Source organism: Monodelphis domestica, chromosome 1 (assembly GCF_027887165.1).
Source record: "Monodelphis domestica isolate mMonDom1 chromosome 1, mMonDom1.pri, whole genome shotgun sequence".
Classification (NCBI taxonomy): Eukaryota; Metazoa; Chordata; class Mammalia; order Didelphimorphia; family Didelphidae; genus Monodelphis; species Monodelphis domestica.
Window position 1 is genome coordinate 334,770,934 of NC_077227.1, and position 19,717 is coordinate 334,790,650.

Consider the following 19,717-nt stretch of genomic DNA (forward strand, 5'->3'; position numbering starts at 1 on the left):
GAACTTAAAAACTGTTCCATTGATTGCTGTCTATATTTCTCATTCAGTATAAAATTATTTTGATGATTGCTGATTTGTAGTATAGTTAGAGATCAGGTACAGCTAGGGTCCTACTTTCCTACTTAAAAAATATTTGTCTTGAGATTCTTGACCTTTTGTTCCTATAGATGATGATGATGATTTTTTTCTGGCTCTATTAAGTTGTTCTTTAGTGGTTCAATTGGTATGACATTGAAATATGATATAAATTCAATTCTAATTCGATATCCCTGTCAGAGATAGGCGAGGAAAGGAATGCTTAAAATAAATGATGAAATATTCAAATAGTTCTTTAGTTTCCTTTTAGAGGGTAAGTTCACTTTGTGAGACAGTTAAACAAATATTTCTTAATTTCCTCAAATCTGCACTATCCAAGTTTAGTGCCTATAGCAGTTGTATGGTACCCAGTATGGCACTCATACTCCCTTTCTCTTTCTTTGGGTTGGCTTTCCTCAACCTATAATCACAAGTCTAACATTTTTCCCAGAGTGGTATAGCAGGCCATGACTTCCATGTTGCAACAACTTAATCTTAGTTTACTAGGGGTAACCCAGATTTGGGGAAAAGACACATTTATATTTAAAACTATAGCTTGTGAACAAATCCCAACTTGTGTGTTTCCCATTTATACTAATCCATTATAATGACACAATTAATACTTTTTAAAAAAAATTTTAAACATTATTTTATTTGGTCATTTCCAAACATTATTCACTGGAAACAAAGATCATTTTCTTTTCCTCCCGGCCCCACCTCCCACCACCTTTCCCTCTCCCATAGCCGACACACGATTCCATTGGTTATCACATGTATTCTTGACTTGAATCCATTTCCCTGTTGTTGGTATTTGCATGACAGTTAATACTTTTAAAAAATTATATTTTTATTACCATCAGCCCTTAAACATGAAATATTTATTAAATTAGAAGGCAAAATTAAGAACAATCATAGTCTTACATTAACTAAATAGGAGGGGAAAATGAATAAACAAAACATGTCAATTTTCCCATAAACCTGTGTCACGTTCTTCCACCAATGCATGCAGAAAATGTGGGGTGACAGGGCTGGGGAGGCAAATGGGCACAGATGTTCAGAAATCTAGCAGTGAGGTATGAGTAGGGAAATCCAAGTACCTGGGGCAATTCAGGACTTCAAGTTTAGACTTTTTTTGGTCTTTAAAAGGATCAGTATACAGCAAAAAAATCCTAGTGGGAGAAATAGCTACTTTCCTGATGTTCTCTGCTCTCCTTCTGGACAAATGACAGTCCTGCTCTTCTCAGACAGCTGAAACAGTATTACTCTAACAGCAGCCTTATGTCTGGGGTTTGTAGAGGTTCCCAATGTTTATTCCCTTGGTTAGGCAATCAGGCATCATGGCATTCATTCAGTGAAAAGCAACAAGACTTTTCAGGTTTTCCACTCTGTATATGTTGAGGGATTTCCCTTCTCTCAAGTTGTAGATGATGCTGGAGAACAAAAGAAACTCTCTCTTCACTCAACCACAAAAGATTCTTTCCTCCAATTTGCCCTTTTGTACAAAACTTTCTTCCAATCAGATCAGCTCTCTGTGTTAACAGCAACCTATTTAGTCAATCAACTAGTCCCTGTCTCTCAACTCTTTTGGCTTCTCACTTCCACACTTTTATGAATTCCATGTTCTTCTTATGTCTTTGGTAAGCCTAGATTTTTACTTCTTGTTGGCTTCTCTGTTATCTGCTCTGCCCATGACTTTTTTGGTTGCTAACTCTTGATCTTTTTTTTTTAAGTTTATTTATTTAACTACTTTAGAATATTTTCCATAGTTTCATGAATCATGTTCTTTCTCTCCCCTCCTCCCATCCCCCTTCTGTAGTCAATGAATAATTCCACTGGGTTTTACATGTGTCATTGATCAAGACCTATTTCCATATTATTGATAATTGTACCAGAGTGATAATTTAGAGTCTACATCCCCAATCATATCCCCATCGACCCATGTGATCCAGCAGTTGTTTTTCTAATGCATTTCTACTCCCACAGTTCTTTCTCTGAATGTAGATAGTGTTCTTTCTCATAAGTCCCTCAGAATTGTCTTGGATCATTGAATTGCTGCTAGTAGAGAAGTCTATTATTTTTTATTGTGGCACAGTGTATCCATGTCTGTGTATGATGTTCTCCTGGCTCTGCTCCTTTCGCTCTGCATCACTTCCTGGAGGTTGTTCCAGTCTTCATGGAATTCCTCCACTTTATTATTCCTTTGAGCACAATAGTATTCCATCACCAACAGATACCACAATTTGTTCAGCCATTCCCCAATTGAAGGGCATCCCCTCATTTTCCAATTTTTTGCCACTACAAAGAGCTTGGCTATAAATATTTTTTATACAAGTCTTTTTCCTTATGATCTCTTTGGGGTTGTAAAAATTAAATTAGTGTCTAATAATAAAAATATTATTTTTATGAGGGTTTGTTAAGGATTATTAGAAATCAAGGAATAAAGAAGATACAAAATAATAACTCACTTGCCCATGGCTGATTAGCCAATTCAGAACACCCGTGCCAGTTAAAAACCAAGTGAGATCTCACTAATGTGGAGACTCATGTGAGATTATAGGGAATTCTGGGAAATACCAAGGACTTCTGGGGATTGAAGTCTGGGGTTCAAAATCTCCATTTTTATAGGATACAAACCCAGCAGTAGCTATGGCTGGATCAAAGGGCAGACAGTCTTTTAGCGCCCTTTGGGCATAGTTCCAAGTTGCCCTCCAGAATGGTTGGATCAATTTACAACTCCACCAGCAGTGCATTAATGTACTGATATTGCCACACCCCATCCAACATTTATTACTTTCCTTTGCTATCATATTAGCCAATCTGCTAGGTGTGAGGTGGTATCTCAGTAACTCTTGATCTTTTGATCGGACTCCTGATACACTCAATCAGCACCTCCTCATGAATAGTGCCAAATTGTTCCACTATTCATATGCCTATTTTTATTGAGTCACCCAAGTTCACAATGTTGGCATTCTACTTGATTATTCACTCTCCTTTACCCCATTTATCTAATCAGTTGCCAAATCTTTTCATTTCTACATCTACATCCTTCTAGTATGCCTTTTTATATCTATTGACATGACCACCACTATATTTCAGGCACATAATATCTCTTACGTGTACCATTGTAATAACCTCTTTAATTTCTCCTCCATAAAAGCACAAAGACAATTCCTAAAAAGCATGAATGTGATCATTCTATTTTTCTACTCAATAAACTCCAGGAACTCTCTTTTAGGTATAGGATTACATGTAAACTTCTCTATTAATTAAAGTCCTTCACTACATGTCCCCATCCTAACTTACCAGCCTCATTCTACATTATTACCCTTCTTGCTCTTTGTGGTTCAGTGAAAATGGCCTTCTTATTGTTCTTCACACATAACACTCTGCCCCTCTTCTCTTTATGTATACACTGACTCTTCCCAAGAGCTAGAACATTTTCCTCCTCCCTTTCCCTCTTAGAAACTCTCTCTCTTCCTCTTGTGCAACTCTAGGCTCACCTCACCATCCATTAATAGTATTTATCTAACATATATTTAGAGATGGTCATGCTTTATGAACTCTCAGTATAATTATAATCTTCTCGACAATAGACATTCTTTATCCACTTGGCTTTATTTTGTGCAAAAAAAGCACACACACACACATATATAATATAATATAATATAATATAATATAATATAATATAATATAATATAATATAATATAATATAATATAATATAATATAATATAATATAATATAATATAATATAATATAATATAATATAATATAATATAATATATAGAACTCATTTAGGATGTTGGCCTTGAAGCAAAATTAGTACATTATCCACAAACAGGAGCATCTGGAGGACTTCATCTTCTATATGGAAACCCTCTTTAAGTCAGAGTGAATACTGGATTGTGGTCTAGGTGGCTCAGTGTATAGAGTGTAGGGCCTGGAGTCAGAAAGACTCATCTTCTTGAGTTCAAATATGGCTTCATACATGTATTACCTATGTGAACCTGGGCAAGTCACAACCCTATTTGCCTCGGTTTACTCATTTGTAAAATTAGCTGGAAAAGACATGGCAAACCACTCTAATATCTTTGTTTGGAAAACCTCAAAAGAAATCACAAAGAATTCGATAAGATAAAAAAAAAATTAAACAACAAATATTGTGTCTCCTCCATGACCAAAGTGAACACCTTGGTGAGATATTTCTCCTTTTTTTAGATTTTATTGATCAATGGGCTATCAAACACCATATATCTGTTGTTATGTAGTTAAAGGAATCTTGTATATTTTTTACACATGTGGGAAATTCTTTGTTGGAGGACTTTAAGGTCATATTTTGTTTTGTCTACCAATTTCAAAGCTTATTTTGCATTCAACAAAGAACGAGCACTATAGGACCTTGTATACTTTAAGTATTTCAATCCATTTCTTTCAGCCTGAGGTAAGGCTGTATTCTGCTGTGGAAGAGAGAAATGGTTTGGTTCTATGGATTAACTAGTGTAAAGAATGACTGAAGAGATTCCTACCAACTCAGATCAGAACTTTCTCTACAACAAAAAATAGATTTAGAGAATTGCCTTAAACATTGAGAAGTTAGGTTCTTGCCCAGTCAGTATATATTAGAGGAAAGCCTTGAGCACAGGTCTACCTGGCTTCAAGGTCAAGTCTTTGTCTACTCCACATTACTTCCCTTGCTATATTCCTTATAAAAGTCTTCCTGGTCCCTTTTGATACCCGGATGTATTGATTATTTTCAGAAAAAATCTTATTATGATGGGAAAGTATACATATAGCTTCATACATACTGATAGACACATTTCTTAATTCTTCTCTGAGGTCCTTTGGTCGTTTTAATTACAGAGCATTGTTTCTTTTTGTTGTTGTTTTTTCCATTTACATTGTGGTAGTCAGTATATATTGTTTTTCCAGGTCTATTTAATTCTGCATCAATTAATAGAATTCTTCCTATGCTTTCTTGAATCATTAATACATGTTATTTCTTTTATGGCACATTACATATTTTATTGCATTTCATGTGCCAGAATTTCCTTAGTTATCTTACTTGGAGTACTTAAGTAGTAGAGACCTATCTTGTTTTCAACTTTTTATCACTACAAAATATGCTGTTATGGATATTTTGAAGATTTCTTCTTTTTTGCTCTCTTTATTAAACAGTGGGATCTTTAAGTCAAATGACATGGACATTTTAGTCACTTTTTTTCTCACATAATTGCAAATTATTTTCCAGAATAATGGGCACATTAGTGGCTCCACCAACCATGTATTTGTGTACCTGCCTTTCTATATACATTCCTAAATGACTAATTCAATCTTGTCATATTGTTAATTTGCTAGATGTGAGATAAAACCTCAGAGTTGTTTTGTTATTCAGTTCTATTATTTTAAGTATTTGGAGTAATATTTAATAGAGCTATAAATAATTTGCATTTCTTTTGGGAAATCTTTACTTATATTTTGACCATTTATTTATTACTATGCTTGCTTCTTGATGTTTGATGAAGCAACATGGTTCACAATCTTCAAACATCTTTCCCCATAAGATTTTACAAACAAATTTAGATTCTAAATTGTCTCTTCTTGGCAAGAGATCAAGTGTTTGCTTACTAAAATGATTTCTTTTCAACTCCTGATCTTTTCATTATGGCAATGGATTTACATCGATTCCATATCAAATTGTTATTATTTGCTTAGATGTTTATCATCCATGCTTTTCTCATTGTTTTATTTCAGCAACTTGTTTAGCTAAGTCATCACTGAATTCTTTTAATTGCATACACTACATTTTTTTCTTCATTTATATTCTTTTTTGTTGCTCTTGTTAAGTTGTTTCAGTCACGTCCAACTCTTTGTCACCCCATTTGGGATTTTCTTAGCAAAGAGACTAGAATGGTTTGCTATTTCTTTTTCCATTCTTCTAGCCTTGTCTTAATTTTGTTCTTTATTTAATGAAGTCTGTGCTCTCATTGTACACATATTGATGATTCAAGAATGTTATGTCAGCAATGAGTGGTTCTCTGGCTCTTCAAATGGAATTGATTTATGTTATTCCATGCTTATCATGTCCAGAGCCTTTTCTCAAAGAAAGTATTAGGTATATGCAAGCTTCTTTTCCTTCTATAAGCTTTTGGTCTCTCCCAATTCCTTTTTTTCTGAATAATATTTTCCAACCTATTTTTCACCCTCCTCATGTATTCTCACATGTGCATTGAAATCATTGAATATCAAAGTAGATGTTAATTTAATATAGATAGCTAATCATATTCTTTGGATGTTGTCTCCTAATTAATAACTTACAAAAGGTAGCCCTTTTTGCAAACACTCATTATGAGTGGATGATGAATGGTGAATTATCCCATGAAGTTATTTTTCATTTTGCCTTTATATATATTACAAAATCAACATTATCAGTTCCAGGATTATAAATTAGCTTTCCATTTTTCTGTAACTCCCTTTTGTCTTTGAATTCATTTAAAGTGATAAATACTTCCTTTTCCTATCATTATAAAACTGGAAAGGATCCTCCTGGAACTAAGGATCACTTTTGTTTTTGTTTTTATTTCATTTTGTTTCATTTCATTTCTAGTATGGCCTCATCCAGAAATGTCATCACCAAGTGGCCAGTTTTATGTATATCATTTCTCCATATCTGAGATAATGCTGGAAAAGAAGCTGTTGCTGGGACCACATTTATAGTCTTCTTTGCATTGTCAAATTTGGCCATCTGTATTATACTAGAATAATCTTTGAAAACTTGGGACATCATGACACCAAAGTGAACCATTGGAACAAGACTGTGGAATTAGCTAATTTTATCATGAAAAAATATAACTTAATAAACAAACTTGATTTTAGGTTACATTTAAAAAGTTGTAATGCCTGGAATGAGGAGGTGTTAATTCTACTAATTCTATTTGCTTTGAACACATCTAGAATATTGTGATCATTTCTTGCTTCTATGTTTTCAGAAGGATATTGATAATTAGGAGCATATCCAAAGGATGCTCGCTGGGTTAGCCACCATATCACAGGAGGACCATTTTAAGGAAACAAGACTGTTTAGCCTGAAAAGTGAATATTTGGGAGGGGCAGGTATAAAATTACTTTATTCAAGAATTCAATGGTTATACTGTAGAAGAAAGATAAAATTTACTTTGTTTAGCCCCAGAGGGAAAACCCAAGAGCAGTGGTTAAGTTACAATTAATTTTAGCTCAATAAGGAACACCCTCCTAACATTTTAATGCTATCAATAACAACACATTGATTTAATACTGAGTGAAGGGGTCTATGGGATCATCTAATCCAAAATATCATTTTACAGATGACAAAACTGAGGCCCAGAATGTCTTACCTATGATGAAATTGGTAGCAAGTATCAGAGCCAAAATTTGAACCTGGGCCATGTGAATTGAATGTCCCTTCTACCACACAATGTTGTTAGGCTGACATGAGAGGGGGAAAAGTTCCCCTCATTAATAGTCTTTAAGAAATGACTACATAACCATTCCTAAATTTCGCAGCTTGTATTCCTGCCTAGGTACAGGTTGGATGAGATATTCTCTGTGTTCCCTTCCAACTGAGAAAACATGTCACCATGGACATCATGTTAACTCTTTCTGGGATTTTAGAGCTAGCCAAATGTTGTAAGAGTTATAAGCCTCCCCATTTCCTAATTAGCTTCCTGAGAGTTGCTTACAAAATGGGATCATCTGGATTAATGTTTTAAGTGCCTTCATGTGCATAGCTCAAAAGCACATTTGGTTACTGAGTGAATAGGGGACTTTGTTCTTGTATCCTCTTCCTGCTGCTATTTATGTGGGGCTATAATATTCCAAGGCCCTCTACAGTTAATCCAATAATTGCAAGTCCCTTCCCAAAGAAAATGGAAAGAAAATGCTCAAATCTAAGACATAAAACATGGACCAAACTGAGGCTGAGGTGAAAATGTTATCTAAAATATTTGCAAATACTTTATAGACTCAACATCTTGTTTTGTCATAAGCATTGTTTCATTTCATTAAGCAATTAATTGTAGGCTCAAAAAACCATAGAATGTTAGAATTTCAAAGTGACATTAAAGGACAGAATGTTAATATAATCTGTGTTTGTACTCAGTACTTAGCACAGTGTTTGGCACATAAGATAAACGTCTTCTCATTCATTTAGCACTGGAAAGACTTTAAAATCCTAGTATGCCAATGCTGGAAGGAACATTAGAGAACATCTAGTCCAAGCCCCTCATATTACTGACAAAGAAACTGAAATTTAGAGGCAGGAAGTGACTTACTTACCCAAGGTAATTAATTCAATATTGATTAATTTTGTTTGTGACCTCCAAATTTCAGAACTTGGTTCACATAATATAATCACTAGTTAACACTTGAATAAGACAGACAGAGCTATTAATTTCTTAGCTTGAAGGGCCAATCTCTGCACATATCCTTGGGGTGGTATATAAGGTGTATTTTTTTCCCCCCTAGCACAGCTTATTTCCCCTTCCTTTGTATGGCTGTGGCTTTCTTTTCTAGTTCACAAGGACTGCTCTGCTGTCTTTCAAGAAAAAGGGGGAAATAATTGCTTTCTTCTATACACTCACATGCATGGTTTTACCAGCTTATGTTTATCGGAAGTTTCTAGTCCTGAGGATAGTTCTAACCAATCTCTCTCTCTCTCTGTCTCTGTCTCTGTCTCTGTCTCTGTCTCTGTCTCTGTCTCTGTCTCTCTCCCTCCCTCTCTCTCTCTCTCTCTCTCTCTCTCTCTCTCTCTCTCTCTCTCTCTCTCTCTCTCTCTCTCTCTCTCTCTCTCTCTCTCTCCTCTCTTCTCATTTCTATTAAATATAGGACTCCAAAACCTCATTCAGTTTGCACTGGCAGAATCTAAATTGGACCTACAAACCCTCAAACATTTATATTTCCTCCCTTTTGGGTTTCCTCCCTTCCTTCCCAATTTCCCTGCATACATACAAGTAAGTAGAACTGGCACAGGTTTGATAGCTATCTGGTTTTAATACAATTTCAAATGCATAACAAGAAACCCCAAAAATACCACTTAAAGAAATAGCAGTTCTAAAGTTGGCCACTCAGTTTGATGCCAAAAGGCTTTCTCTCCTCTCTCTCTCCCCCAAACCCGAATCCACTGGCATTGTTAAAAGCAGAAAGTAGTAAAGGCAGACCCCACTCTCCTTCAGGGGAACCCTGAGCTAGATCCATTTAAAAAAGGCACTAATTTAGTTCAGTTCAGTGGATACTATCATACCTCTAGATTGGCCTTTTTCTATCACCATGTTCATGGAACTTAACATCCTTCCCTTTGCTATGGTCTAGGGGGAGATAGATTTTTTCACAGGAAAGTTCAGCATTAAGACTTTAGCTAGGGAATCTTTCTTGTCCCACACTGCCATCATTCCCAGATATCAAAGTCAAAGTCCCTCCCCTTTATAATACAATGCCCACTGCTCTCTTCAGCACTTAGACCTCCAATCTTGGTTCATCTCTGGGAGGAGTCTTGCAACAAAAATTCATTTTGTTTTACAGTCCTTTCCTTAATCATATTCATACCTCTGTCTTGGGTTTTCCCTCGAAAATATTAGAATTTGGCTTATTTTGTTCCCACTCATATCCCCTTGGAAATAGCAAAATTTGGTTTGTGCCTAAGTCTCTATGTTAAAAAAGAAAAAAGATCCTCAGGCTAACAGTTCATTTACTGTATGATGGACCTTGTTTAAACTGATTTTTTTTTAAAAGGCAAAACTCAAAGATGAAGGGCTCTCATTCCAATCCATAAAAATGACAAGAATACTCTTCTTTTTCCTATGATCTCTGCCCTTCCCAGAAACTCCTGTGTTTGATCCCAAAACACCTCCATAAAACTCAACATGAGAGAATTATTCACAGAAAATGACAGCAACAAAATTTCAGGCCCAGTTTTACCATGGAGAAAATATCCTATCTCTGATACATATTTCTGTTTCTTGTGGAGCTTCCCATTTCTCCATCTTGATTTTGAATTTCCAGCATTTTAACTGGTTGAGAGGCAGAACATTATCTGTTAATCCTATTCCTAAATAAATACTTTGGTATATTTGATTGTTATAATTGTCTGAGTGAGTTTAAAAAAAAAACAAAGAAAAGAAAAGGAAGAAGTCTGGTTCAGCCAAGGGCTGACTTTGCATATTTATTATTTGCATTATAAAGATGTGGGTCTACTCTTATGGACTTGAGATGGGATCTAGAATACATTTTATCTCATAATCTGTACATTCCCATAGTTAAGGAAAGAACTTATGTATAGACAGTTCTTGTTTTCTGTAAATTCACATTATAAAAATTGGACTTTACCAAAGAATTCTGAAAGAAACCCATATTCCCCAAACCCCCACCTATGTTAACTTTACTGGATAGCTGTGTAAGCTCTCTTTCTGCTTCTGCTTCCAGCCAAGTGAAAGGAGAAGAATTAAGTCTAGAGTTAATTAACACTAATTACAGGGCTTTGCTTGAGACTTGAGACTTCTGGAGGCCTTTGCCCTACTCTGCCCATCCACCCTTGTGTTTATCTTTTGAAGCCCCTCTACCCTTGGTACTGAGTATCTATCCCCCTTATCCTTTTAACAAAACTTTGATATACATATGTCTTCCTTTTGATGAAATCACCTTTTTAAAAAATATTATTTGACAGTGTGTTCACAATATTTGTACCTATATTCTCTAGAATTCATGAGAAAATCACGCTTTTATCATGGTATGTATAAATTTGATTTCTAGTCTGTCTAATCTTGATAATAGCCTAGAGACTTTTTAGTTCAAAACAAGAGCATTATTAATGCATTGAAGCATGTTTATCTCCAATCCTTGAGAAATTTCTTCACTATTAATGACATGTAACAAGTTTGTGTTATAATATTCCACTTCCATTTTGGAATTTATATACTTTCAGAATAATTTTGTTTTTCACTCCGTCATTTAAATTACATTGATGTGGCCTGACCATGGACAATAAACATTTCTCTAGTTATTTCTCTTCACTTGTATTTATATGTTTTAGATTTTTCATGGTAAATTGACTCCCAAATATTTTATGTATTTTGGAATTATTTTAGTGGAATTTATGTTTGTTTACCTTGATTTTTATTATTAACAGATAGAAATGTGATTTTATTCTGTAGCTTGATACTTTACTGGAGCTATTGTTTCAGATTTTCAACAGAGATGTGAATTAAAAGCAATAATTCTGACATTGTTTCATTAGTGGTTATAAGTGTATCCTGCTGAAATTAGATTGACTTGGAAGACTGCCCTTCTCCAGATGAAATCAGATTAATCTGTTTCCCCACATTTTAGTTATTTATCTCTCAGGTAAATGTTGGATTTCATGACATCTTTTCTTGTGTTTTTAATTTCACAGGTCTTTAAAGAGGAAGGAAACATGCAAAAATTGTAACTTCTAAAGAAAGCTATGAAGCCTATTAAACAACATTAAAGATACTGAAACAGCTGATGGTATGAGAACTCAAGCATTTCAAGGATCATTCAAGTTGGCTATGAAACAAGATCATTCACACAAAGAGATGAGAGTAGCATTTAAGACAAAAAACACACAAAACTGACAAATTGTTGTTGCAAAACTCATAATTCATCCTCAAAATATAAACTCGGATCCCACAGAAGGATATGGCAGAAGGAAAGGTTGCTTTTGGTTCCTGTATAGAGTAGGGTAATAGCTACTAAACGCTGTAATTAAGAAAAAGCAATTGTTATTAACAATGCAATACAAAGAATGAAGTATTAAAAGTTGAGAAAAAGCAATTTTTCTGGATCGAACTCACTTTTTCATTCAACCTTATATCAAAATTGTTCGAAGAAGCCAAGTGAATCTCTAAAATCTGGGCATCTTTACCAAACTGTAAAATGTACACCCCTTCACCTTCTTAAAAACATTTTGGAGACTTTTATTTCACTTTCAGGGGACCTTGAAGTCATCTCTGTTGAGCAAAATTATGAACTCAAAAATATATTGATATAATGAAAAACAGAATTGTTCTGGAATTATAGAAATTATAAAATGAAAGTGGAATATTTTAATATGAGCTTTTTATACATAGTATATAGTTAAGAAATTTCTCAAGGATTGGAGATAAATATGCTTCAGTGGGCTGATAACTCACTTGTTCAGAACTCAATAGAAGCCTATAGACTATTATCAAGATTAGACTGTAAATGAAAGGTATGCTTAATGTGATAAAAGTGTACTTTTTCTAATGCATATAGAATATTGCCCAAATATTGTGAACACAATGTCAAATCATATCTTTTAAAAAAAGGTGATGGGATCAGAAGGGAGACATATTGTATATTAAAGTTTTGTAAAGATGTAAAAATTTGTAAGCTTTGTCAATAAATTTAACTGTTTTAATTTGTTATAATTAATACTGTCCAGCATTTATATATCTCTTACCAAATATTATCTCATTTGATCCTCGCAACAGGTAAGTACTATTATTATCCCCATTTTACAAATGAGGAAACTGAGGCAGGCAGTGGTAAGTGACTTGCCTAATGTAATACAGCTAGTAAGTGTTGGAGGTTTGATTTGAACTTGAGTCTTCTTGATTCCAGGTCCTGAGTGCTATCTATCCACTGAGCCACCTAGCTTGCCATGTACCACTATAAATATACCATTAAGTTATCAGCAGATGAAGATAATTTTTTGTCACTTTCTTTTAATATCTGCAATGTATTTCTCTTGTTTTATTTCTATTGCTAACTCCTTTAGAACTATCTTAAATAGGATTAGGGAAAGAGAGCATTTTTTCTCTACTTCTGTCCTTACTGGGACAGCTAAGTGTTTCTACATTGCAACTAGTGAGAACTTTGGATTTTCAATATAGGCTTTTTATGATATTTTAAAATGACCTTTCTATGCCTCAGATTTTTGTTCCTTGGTAGAATAAATGAACCCTGGTTTGAGGTATGAATGCTTGAGGTAATGATATAGTTTCTAGTCCTTGTTATTACAAATTATAAATTATTCCAGTTGTTTTTCTAATGTTGAACCACCCTTGTCTCCCTGATATGAATCTGCTTCAGTCAGAATTAACATTTTTTTTGGTATGTTGTTATATTTTTACTTCAGATCTTAGTTAATATTTTTGTATCAAAATTCATTAGTGATAATTATTTATAATTCTTATTCTCTGCTTTTTTTCTTCTTGTTTTTCTATTAAGTCCATGTTAATAAATGCTGTTGAGTATCTTCTCAACCTCTGAGAGTAATTTGTTTAGGATAAAAATTATTGCTCTGTAAATATTTCATATTTATACTTATCTATCTGCAACAGGTCTGTCCTCCCCACAGTAGGTAGTTTCTTTATAGCTGATTATTTTTCACTTTCTGGGGTTGGAATGTTCAAGTTCATTTTTTATTGGAATATTTTATAATTTTGTTAAATGTTAATTTCATTTAAATTAAGCTAAAATTTCCTTTACATTCTCATTTTGCTAACATAATTCCATAGAAGTTTCTAATAGTTATTTTACATTCTATTGAAGTAACCTTATTCACTCAAATTTTGATAATTTGACTTTTCTTCTTTTCCTTTTTTATTTGATTAAAGATTTATTCATTTTGTCAGTATTTCCAAAGAATTAGATTTAGTTTTACCATTTCCATAATTTTTTTCTTATTTTATGTCTTAATTAATTTTCAAGATGTTTTTATATTCATATTTGTTAATTTATTGATTATCTAGTTTTTAATAATTATGTTATCTTAATTAATTTCTCCTTTCCTATCTTTTTAATGCATTTTTCAAAAATGATTTCTTTTTGTGCCCTGCCTGCATCTTCCAAATTTTTGTATGTTGTCTCATTTTTGATATTTGTCACAGTTATTATTTCTATTTGTTCTTTAACCTTTTTTGCTGTCATTCCTAAATTTTAATTTACATTCACTTTTTTAAAACATTATTCATTAGAAACAGAGATTATTTTTCATCCCCCCACCCCCCAATGGCGATGCAGGATTCCTCTGGGTATTACATGTGTCCTCAGTCCAAACTCTTTTCCATGTTGTTGGTATTTTCATTAAGGTGTTCATTTAGAGTCTCTCCTCAATCATATCCCTTCCGCCCCCTGTAGTCAAGCTGTTGCCCTTCCTCTATGTTTTTACTCCCCCCATTTGTCCTCTGCTTGTGGGGAGAGTTTTTATTTTCTCCTTGATCCCAGCGGATTGTTCAGGGACATTGCATTGCCACTAATGGAGAAGTCTATTACCTTCGATTGTACCACAGTGTATCAGTCTCTGTGTACAATGTTCTCCTGGCTCTGCTCCTTTCACTCTGCATCACTTCCTGAAGGTTGTTCCAGTCTCCATGGAATTCCTCCACTTTATTATTCCTTTTAGCACAATAGTATTCCATCACCAACATGTACCACAATTTGTTTAGCCATTCCCCAATTGAAGTGCATCCCCTCATTTTCCAATTTTTTGCCACCACAAAGAGCGCAGCTATGAATATTCTTGTACAAGTTTTTTTACTTATTGTCCCTTTGGGGTATAAACCCAGCAGTGCTATGGCTGGGTCAAAGGGTAGATATTCTTTTGTCGCCCTTTGGGCATAGTTCCAAATTGCCCTCCAGAATGGTTGGATCAATTCACAACTCCACCAGCAATGAATTAGTGTCCCTACTTTGCCACATCCCCTCCAGCATTCATTACTTTCCTTTGCTGTCATGTTGGCCAATATGCTAGGTGTGAGGTGATACCTCAAAGTTGTTTTGATTTGCATCTCTCTGATTATAAGAGATGTAGAGCACTTTTTCATGTGCTTATTAATAGTTTTGATTTCTTTGGCTGAGAACTGCCTGTTCATGTCCCTTGCTCATTTATCAATTGGGGAATGGCTTGCTTTTTTGTACAATTGATTTAGCTCTTTATAAATTTGAGTAATTAAACCTTTGTCAGCAGTTTTTGTTATGAATATTGTTTCCCAATTTGTTGCTTCCCTTCTAATTTTGGTTACATTGGTTTTGTTTGTACAAAACCTTTTTAATTTGATGTAATCAAAATTATTTATTTTACATTTTGTGACTCTTTCTATGTCTTGCTTGGTTTTAAAGTCTTTCCCTTCCCACAGGTCTGACATATATGCTATTCTGTGTTCACCTAGTTTACTTATAGTTTCCCTCTTTATGTTCAAGTCATTGACCTATTCTGAGTTTATCTTGGTGTAGGGTGTGAGGTGTTGATCTAAACCTAATCTCTCCCATACTTTCTTCCAGTTTTCCCAGCACTTTTTGTCAAATAGTGGATTTTTGACCCAAAAGCTGGGGTCTTTGGGTTTGTCATGGACTGTCTTGCTGAGGTCACTTACCCCAAGTCTATTCCACTGATCCTCCTTTCTGTGTCTTAGCCAGTACCAAATTGTTTTGATGACCACTGCTTTATAATATAATTTGAGATCTGGGACTGCAAGGCCCCCTTCCTTTGTATTTTTTTTCCATTATTTCCCTGGATATCCTTGATCCTTTGTTCTTCCAAAGGAACTTTGTTATGGTTTTTTCTAATTCAGTAAAAAAAATTTTTGGAAGCTCAATGGGTATAGCACTAAATAGATAGATAAGTTTGGGCAGGATGGTCATTTTTATTATATTGGCCCATCCTACCCATGAGCAGTTAATGTTTTTCCAATTGTTCAAGTCTAGTTTTAGTTGTGTGGAGAGTGTTTTGTAGTTGTGTTCATATAGTTCCTGTGTTTGTCTCAGAAGATAGATTCCTAGGTATTTTATTTTGTCTAAGGTGATTTTGAAAGGGATTTCTCTTTCTAGTTTTTGCTGCTGAGCTGTGTTGGAAATATATAGAAATGCTGATGACTTATGTGGGTTTATTTTGTATCCTGCAACTTTGCTAAAGTTGTTGATTATTTCAACTAGCTTTTTGGTTGATTCTCTGGGATTCTTTAAGTAGAACATCATATCATCTGCAAAGAGTGATGACTTGGTCTCCTCATTGCCTATTTTAATGCCTTCAATTTGTTTTTCTTCTCTAATTGCTACTGCTAGAGTTCCTAGTACAATGTTAAATAATAGAGGTGATAATGGGCATCCTTGTTTTACTCCTGATCTTATTGGGAATGCATCTAGTTTATCCCCATTGCAGATGATGTTGGCTGATGGTTTTAGATATATATTGTTTATTATTTTTAGGAAAGACCCTTTTATTCCTATGCTTTCTAGTGATTTTAAAAGGAATGGGTGTTGTATTTTATCAAAGGCTTTTTCTGCATCTATTGAGATAATAATGTGATTTTTGTTGGTTTGCTTATTGATATGATCAATTATGTGGATTTTTTTTCCTAATATTGAACCAGCCCTGCATTCCTGGTATAAATCCTACTTGATCATAATAATGACCATCCTGGTCACTTGCTGAAGTCTTTTTGCTAGTATCCTATTTAAGATTTTTGCATCTATGTTCATTAGGGAGATTGGTCTATAGTTTTCTTTCTCCATTTTTGACCTGCCTGGCTTTGGAATCAGTACCATATTTGTGTCATGAAAGAAATTTGGTAGAACTCCCTCTTTGCTTATTATGTCAAATAGTTTGTATAGTATTGGAATTAGCTGTTCTTTGAATGTTTGATAGAATTCACTTGTTAATCCATCAGGCCCTGGGGATTTTTTCTTAGGGAGTTCTTTGATGGCCTGTTGGGTTTCTTTTTCTGATATGGGATTATTTAAGAATTCTATTTCTTCTTCTCTTAGTCTAGGCAATTTGTATTTTTGTAAGTATTCGTCCATATCACCTAGGTTGATATATTTATTGCCATATAGTTGGGCAAAATAGTTTTTAATGATTGCCTTAATTTCCTCTTCATTGGAGGTAAGATTCTCCTTTTCATCTATGATACTGTTAATTTGCTTTTCTTCTCTCTCTTTTTTAATTAGATTAACCAGTACTTTGTCTATTTTGTTTGTTTTTTCAAAGTACCAGCTTTTGTCTTACTTATTAGTTCAATAGTTCTATCACTTTCAATTTTATTAATTTCTCCCATAATTTTTAGGATTTCTAATTTGGTTTTCTTCTGGGGGTCTTTAATTTGTTTGCTTTCAAGTTTTTTGATTTGCATGTCCAATTCATTGATCTCTGCCCTCCCTAATTTGTTAATATATGCACTCAAGGATATGAATTTTCCTCTGAGTACTGCTTTGGCTGCATCTCATAAGGTTGGAAAGGATGTCTCACCATTTGTTTTCTTCAATGAAATTGTTAATTGTTTCTATGATTTGTTCTCTAACCGATTTTGGAGCATCATATTATTTAATTTCCAATTGATTTTTGACTTTGCTCGCCATGTACCCTTACTGATCATTATTTTTATTGCCTTATGATCTGAAAAGTTTGCATTTATTATTTCTGCTTTTCTGCATTTTATGCCATGTTTTTATGACCTAGTGTATGGTCAATCTTTGTGAATGTGCCATGTGGTGCTGAGAAGGTGTATTCCTCTTTGTCCCTATTTATTTTTCTCCATATATCAATTAACTCTAATTTTTCTAGGATTTCATTCACCTCTTTTTCCTCTTTTTTATTTATTTTTTGATTTGATTTGTTTATATTTGATTGTGGTTGGTTCAAATCTCTCTCTAGTGTAGTTTTATTATCTATTTCCTCCTCTAATTCTCATAGTTTCTCCATTAGAAATTTGGGTGCTATGCCATTTGGTGCATACATGTTGATTAGTGATATTTCCTCGTTGTCTATACTCCCTTTTATCAGGATGTATTTATCTTCCCTATCCCTTTTAATCAGGTCTATTTTTGCTTTGGATTCATCAGATATGATGATTGCAACTCTTGCCTTCTTTCTGTCAGTTGAGGCCCAATAGGTCTTACTCCAACCTTTGATTCTGACCTTGTGAGTATCTACCCATCTCATGTGTGTTTCTTGAAGACATCATATGGTAGCGTTTTGGCTTCTAATCCACTCTGGTATTTGTCTACGTTTTATGGGTGAGTTCATCCCATTCACGTTCAGTGTTATGATTGTCATTTGTGAATTCCCCTGCATTTTGATATTGTAAACCTCAAATTTCCTTAGACTTGTAAATGTTGGAAATTTCACCATTGGGATATTTCATACTTGGAAAATTTCTTACTGATAGTCTATTGGAATGGGAATCCCATTGGCATGGGAGGTTCTTTCTCTTCCTTTCTTAAGATTACTTTAGGACAGAGACCCTTTGCTGAACAATGGAAAGGACTTTGACCTATGCTTAAGCATAGAACAGGAATTTCTTTGAGTCTTGATTGATTTTAGAATTGATACAATGGAGATACTTGGAATAAATCTCCACCCTATTCAGTCCTAATAGGATTGAGTAAGGGCTGCAGCCTAGATCAAAATTTAATTATTCCAATCTCTACCATACTCAAGTTAACAGGATTTAGAAAGGGCTGTAACAAAGGAGTAAAGATTTAATCATTTGAAAAATATGACCTTCAACAGACATGTGCAAAAGCCAGAAACCTCTGGGCGGTCCTGGGTTAAGCGAGAGCCTCCATTGACAGGGAAATTGATGAAGAGTGATTGGTAGATGTGAGGACTGAGGGGAGGCAACTTGGATGGTGTCCTTAAAGATAGGAGGGTCTGGGGACTGGAGGGGGGTTGAGTTTTTGGTCGGTGTGGTTCCTGGGCTCGGAGGAAGCTTGCTCTGAAGGAAGCTGAAGGTGGGGGCCTCTGAGACTGTTTCTCCATTTTGGACACGTGAGTAATAGGGACTGATCTCGTTTCTTTGCCCCAGCTATCTAATGGCTTGGGCCTTTTGGCCCAGCCTAAACAGAAGGGGTATTTAAGCCCTATTCCCTTCTCTCCCCTTTCTCTCTCTCTCTATATCTCTAATTCCTTTCTTGCTCCTATTGTAATTAAACTCCAAAAAAGGCTGACGGCTGACTTGAGTTTTTCATTTAGGAATTACATAGCTGATTCCTTGGCGACCTTAAATTAATATATATCAGTCTTTTAAAGTGATTCCCTTGTAACAATATCCTCCCCTAATTCTGACCCTTCTTCTTTTGTTATAACCTCTTAAACCAGTGGTTTATTTTAAATCAGTCCTTCTAGTTCTCTCCCTTGTTATACTTCCCTTTCTGGCCCCTCCCTTTTAGTTCCCTTCCCCTCCACCCTCTCCTTCCCTCCCTTTTTGTACTCCCTCCCCCCCAAACCCTTAGTTTTACTTTATCCCTTACCCTGTTGGATAAGATAGAATTCACGATCCCAATGTATCTAGATGTTCTTCCCTCTCAGTGTTGATTTCACTGAGAGTAAGGTTTAAGTAATAACAATTAGCACTCTTTTCCTCTCCTTCTTATAAGAGAATTCTTCCCCTCCCCTTCTGGTGTGTGTCTTTGTGTGACAAAGATTATTCTATTTAATTTATTTCTATTTCTTCAAGTATATCTTAGTACCATCATTTATCCCCCTTCCCTTTTTCTTTCTTTTTGTTTTTTTTCCCTTCCAAATCATGTTAATGCCCCGATCTTTCCCTATGAGTGATTTTTCTGATTACTGTATTAATGCATACCATTCTTGAAAGTTACATATAACATTCCCCCTATATGTTAGTATATAT

The 19,717-nt window shown here is 34.6% G+C and overlaps 1 protein-coding gene across 1 annotated transcript in view; it reads left to right on the top strand.

Moving 5' to 3' along the window:
* GSC (goosecoid homeobox) overlaps positions 1 to 12,454 on the top strand; it is a 94,893-nt gene extending 82,439 nt beyond the window's left edge. The window contains exon 4 of the mRNA XM_056811321.1: positions 11,494 to 12,454. Coding sequence (XP_056667299.1) covers positions 11,494 to 11,501 — 8 coding nt within the window. The 3' untranslated portion in view covers positions 11,502 to 12,454. The remainder of the gene's footprint in view (positions 1 to 11,493) is intronic.
* Positions 12,455 to 19,717: the final 7,263 nt, after the last annotated feature.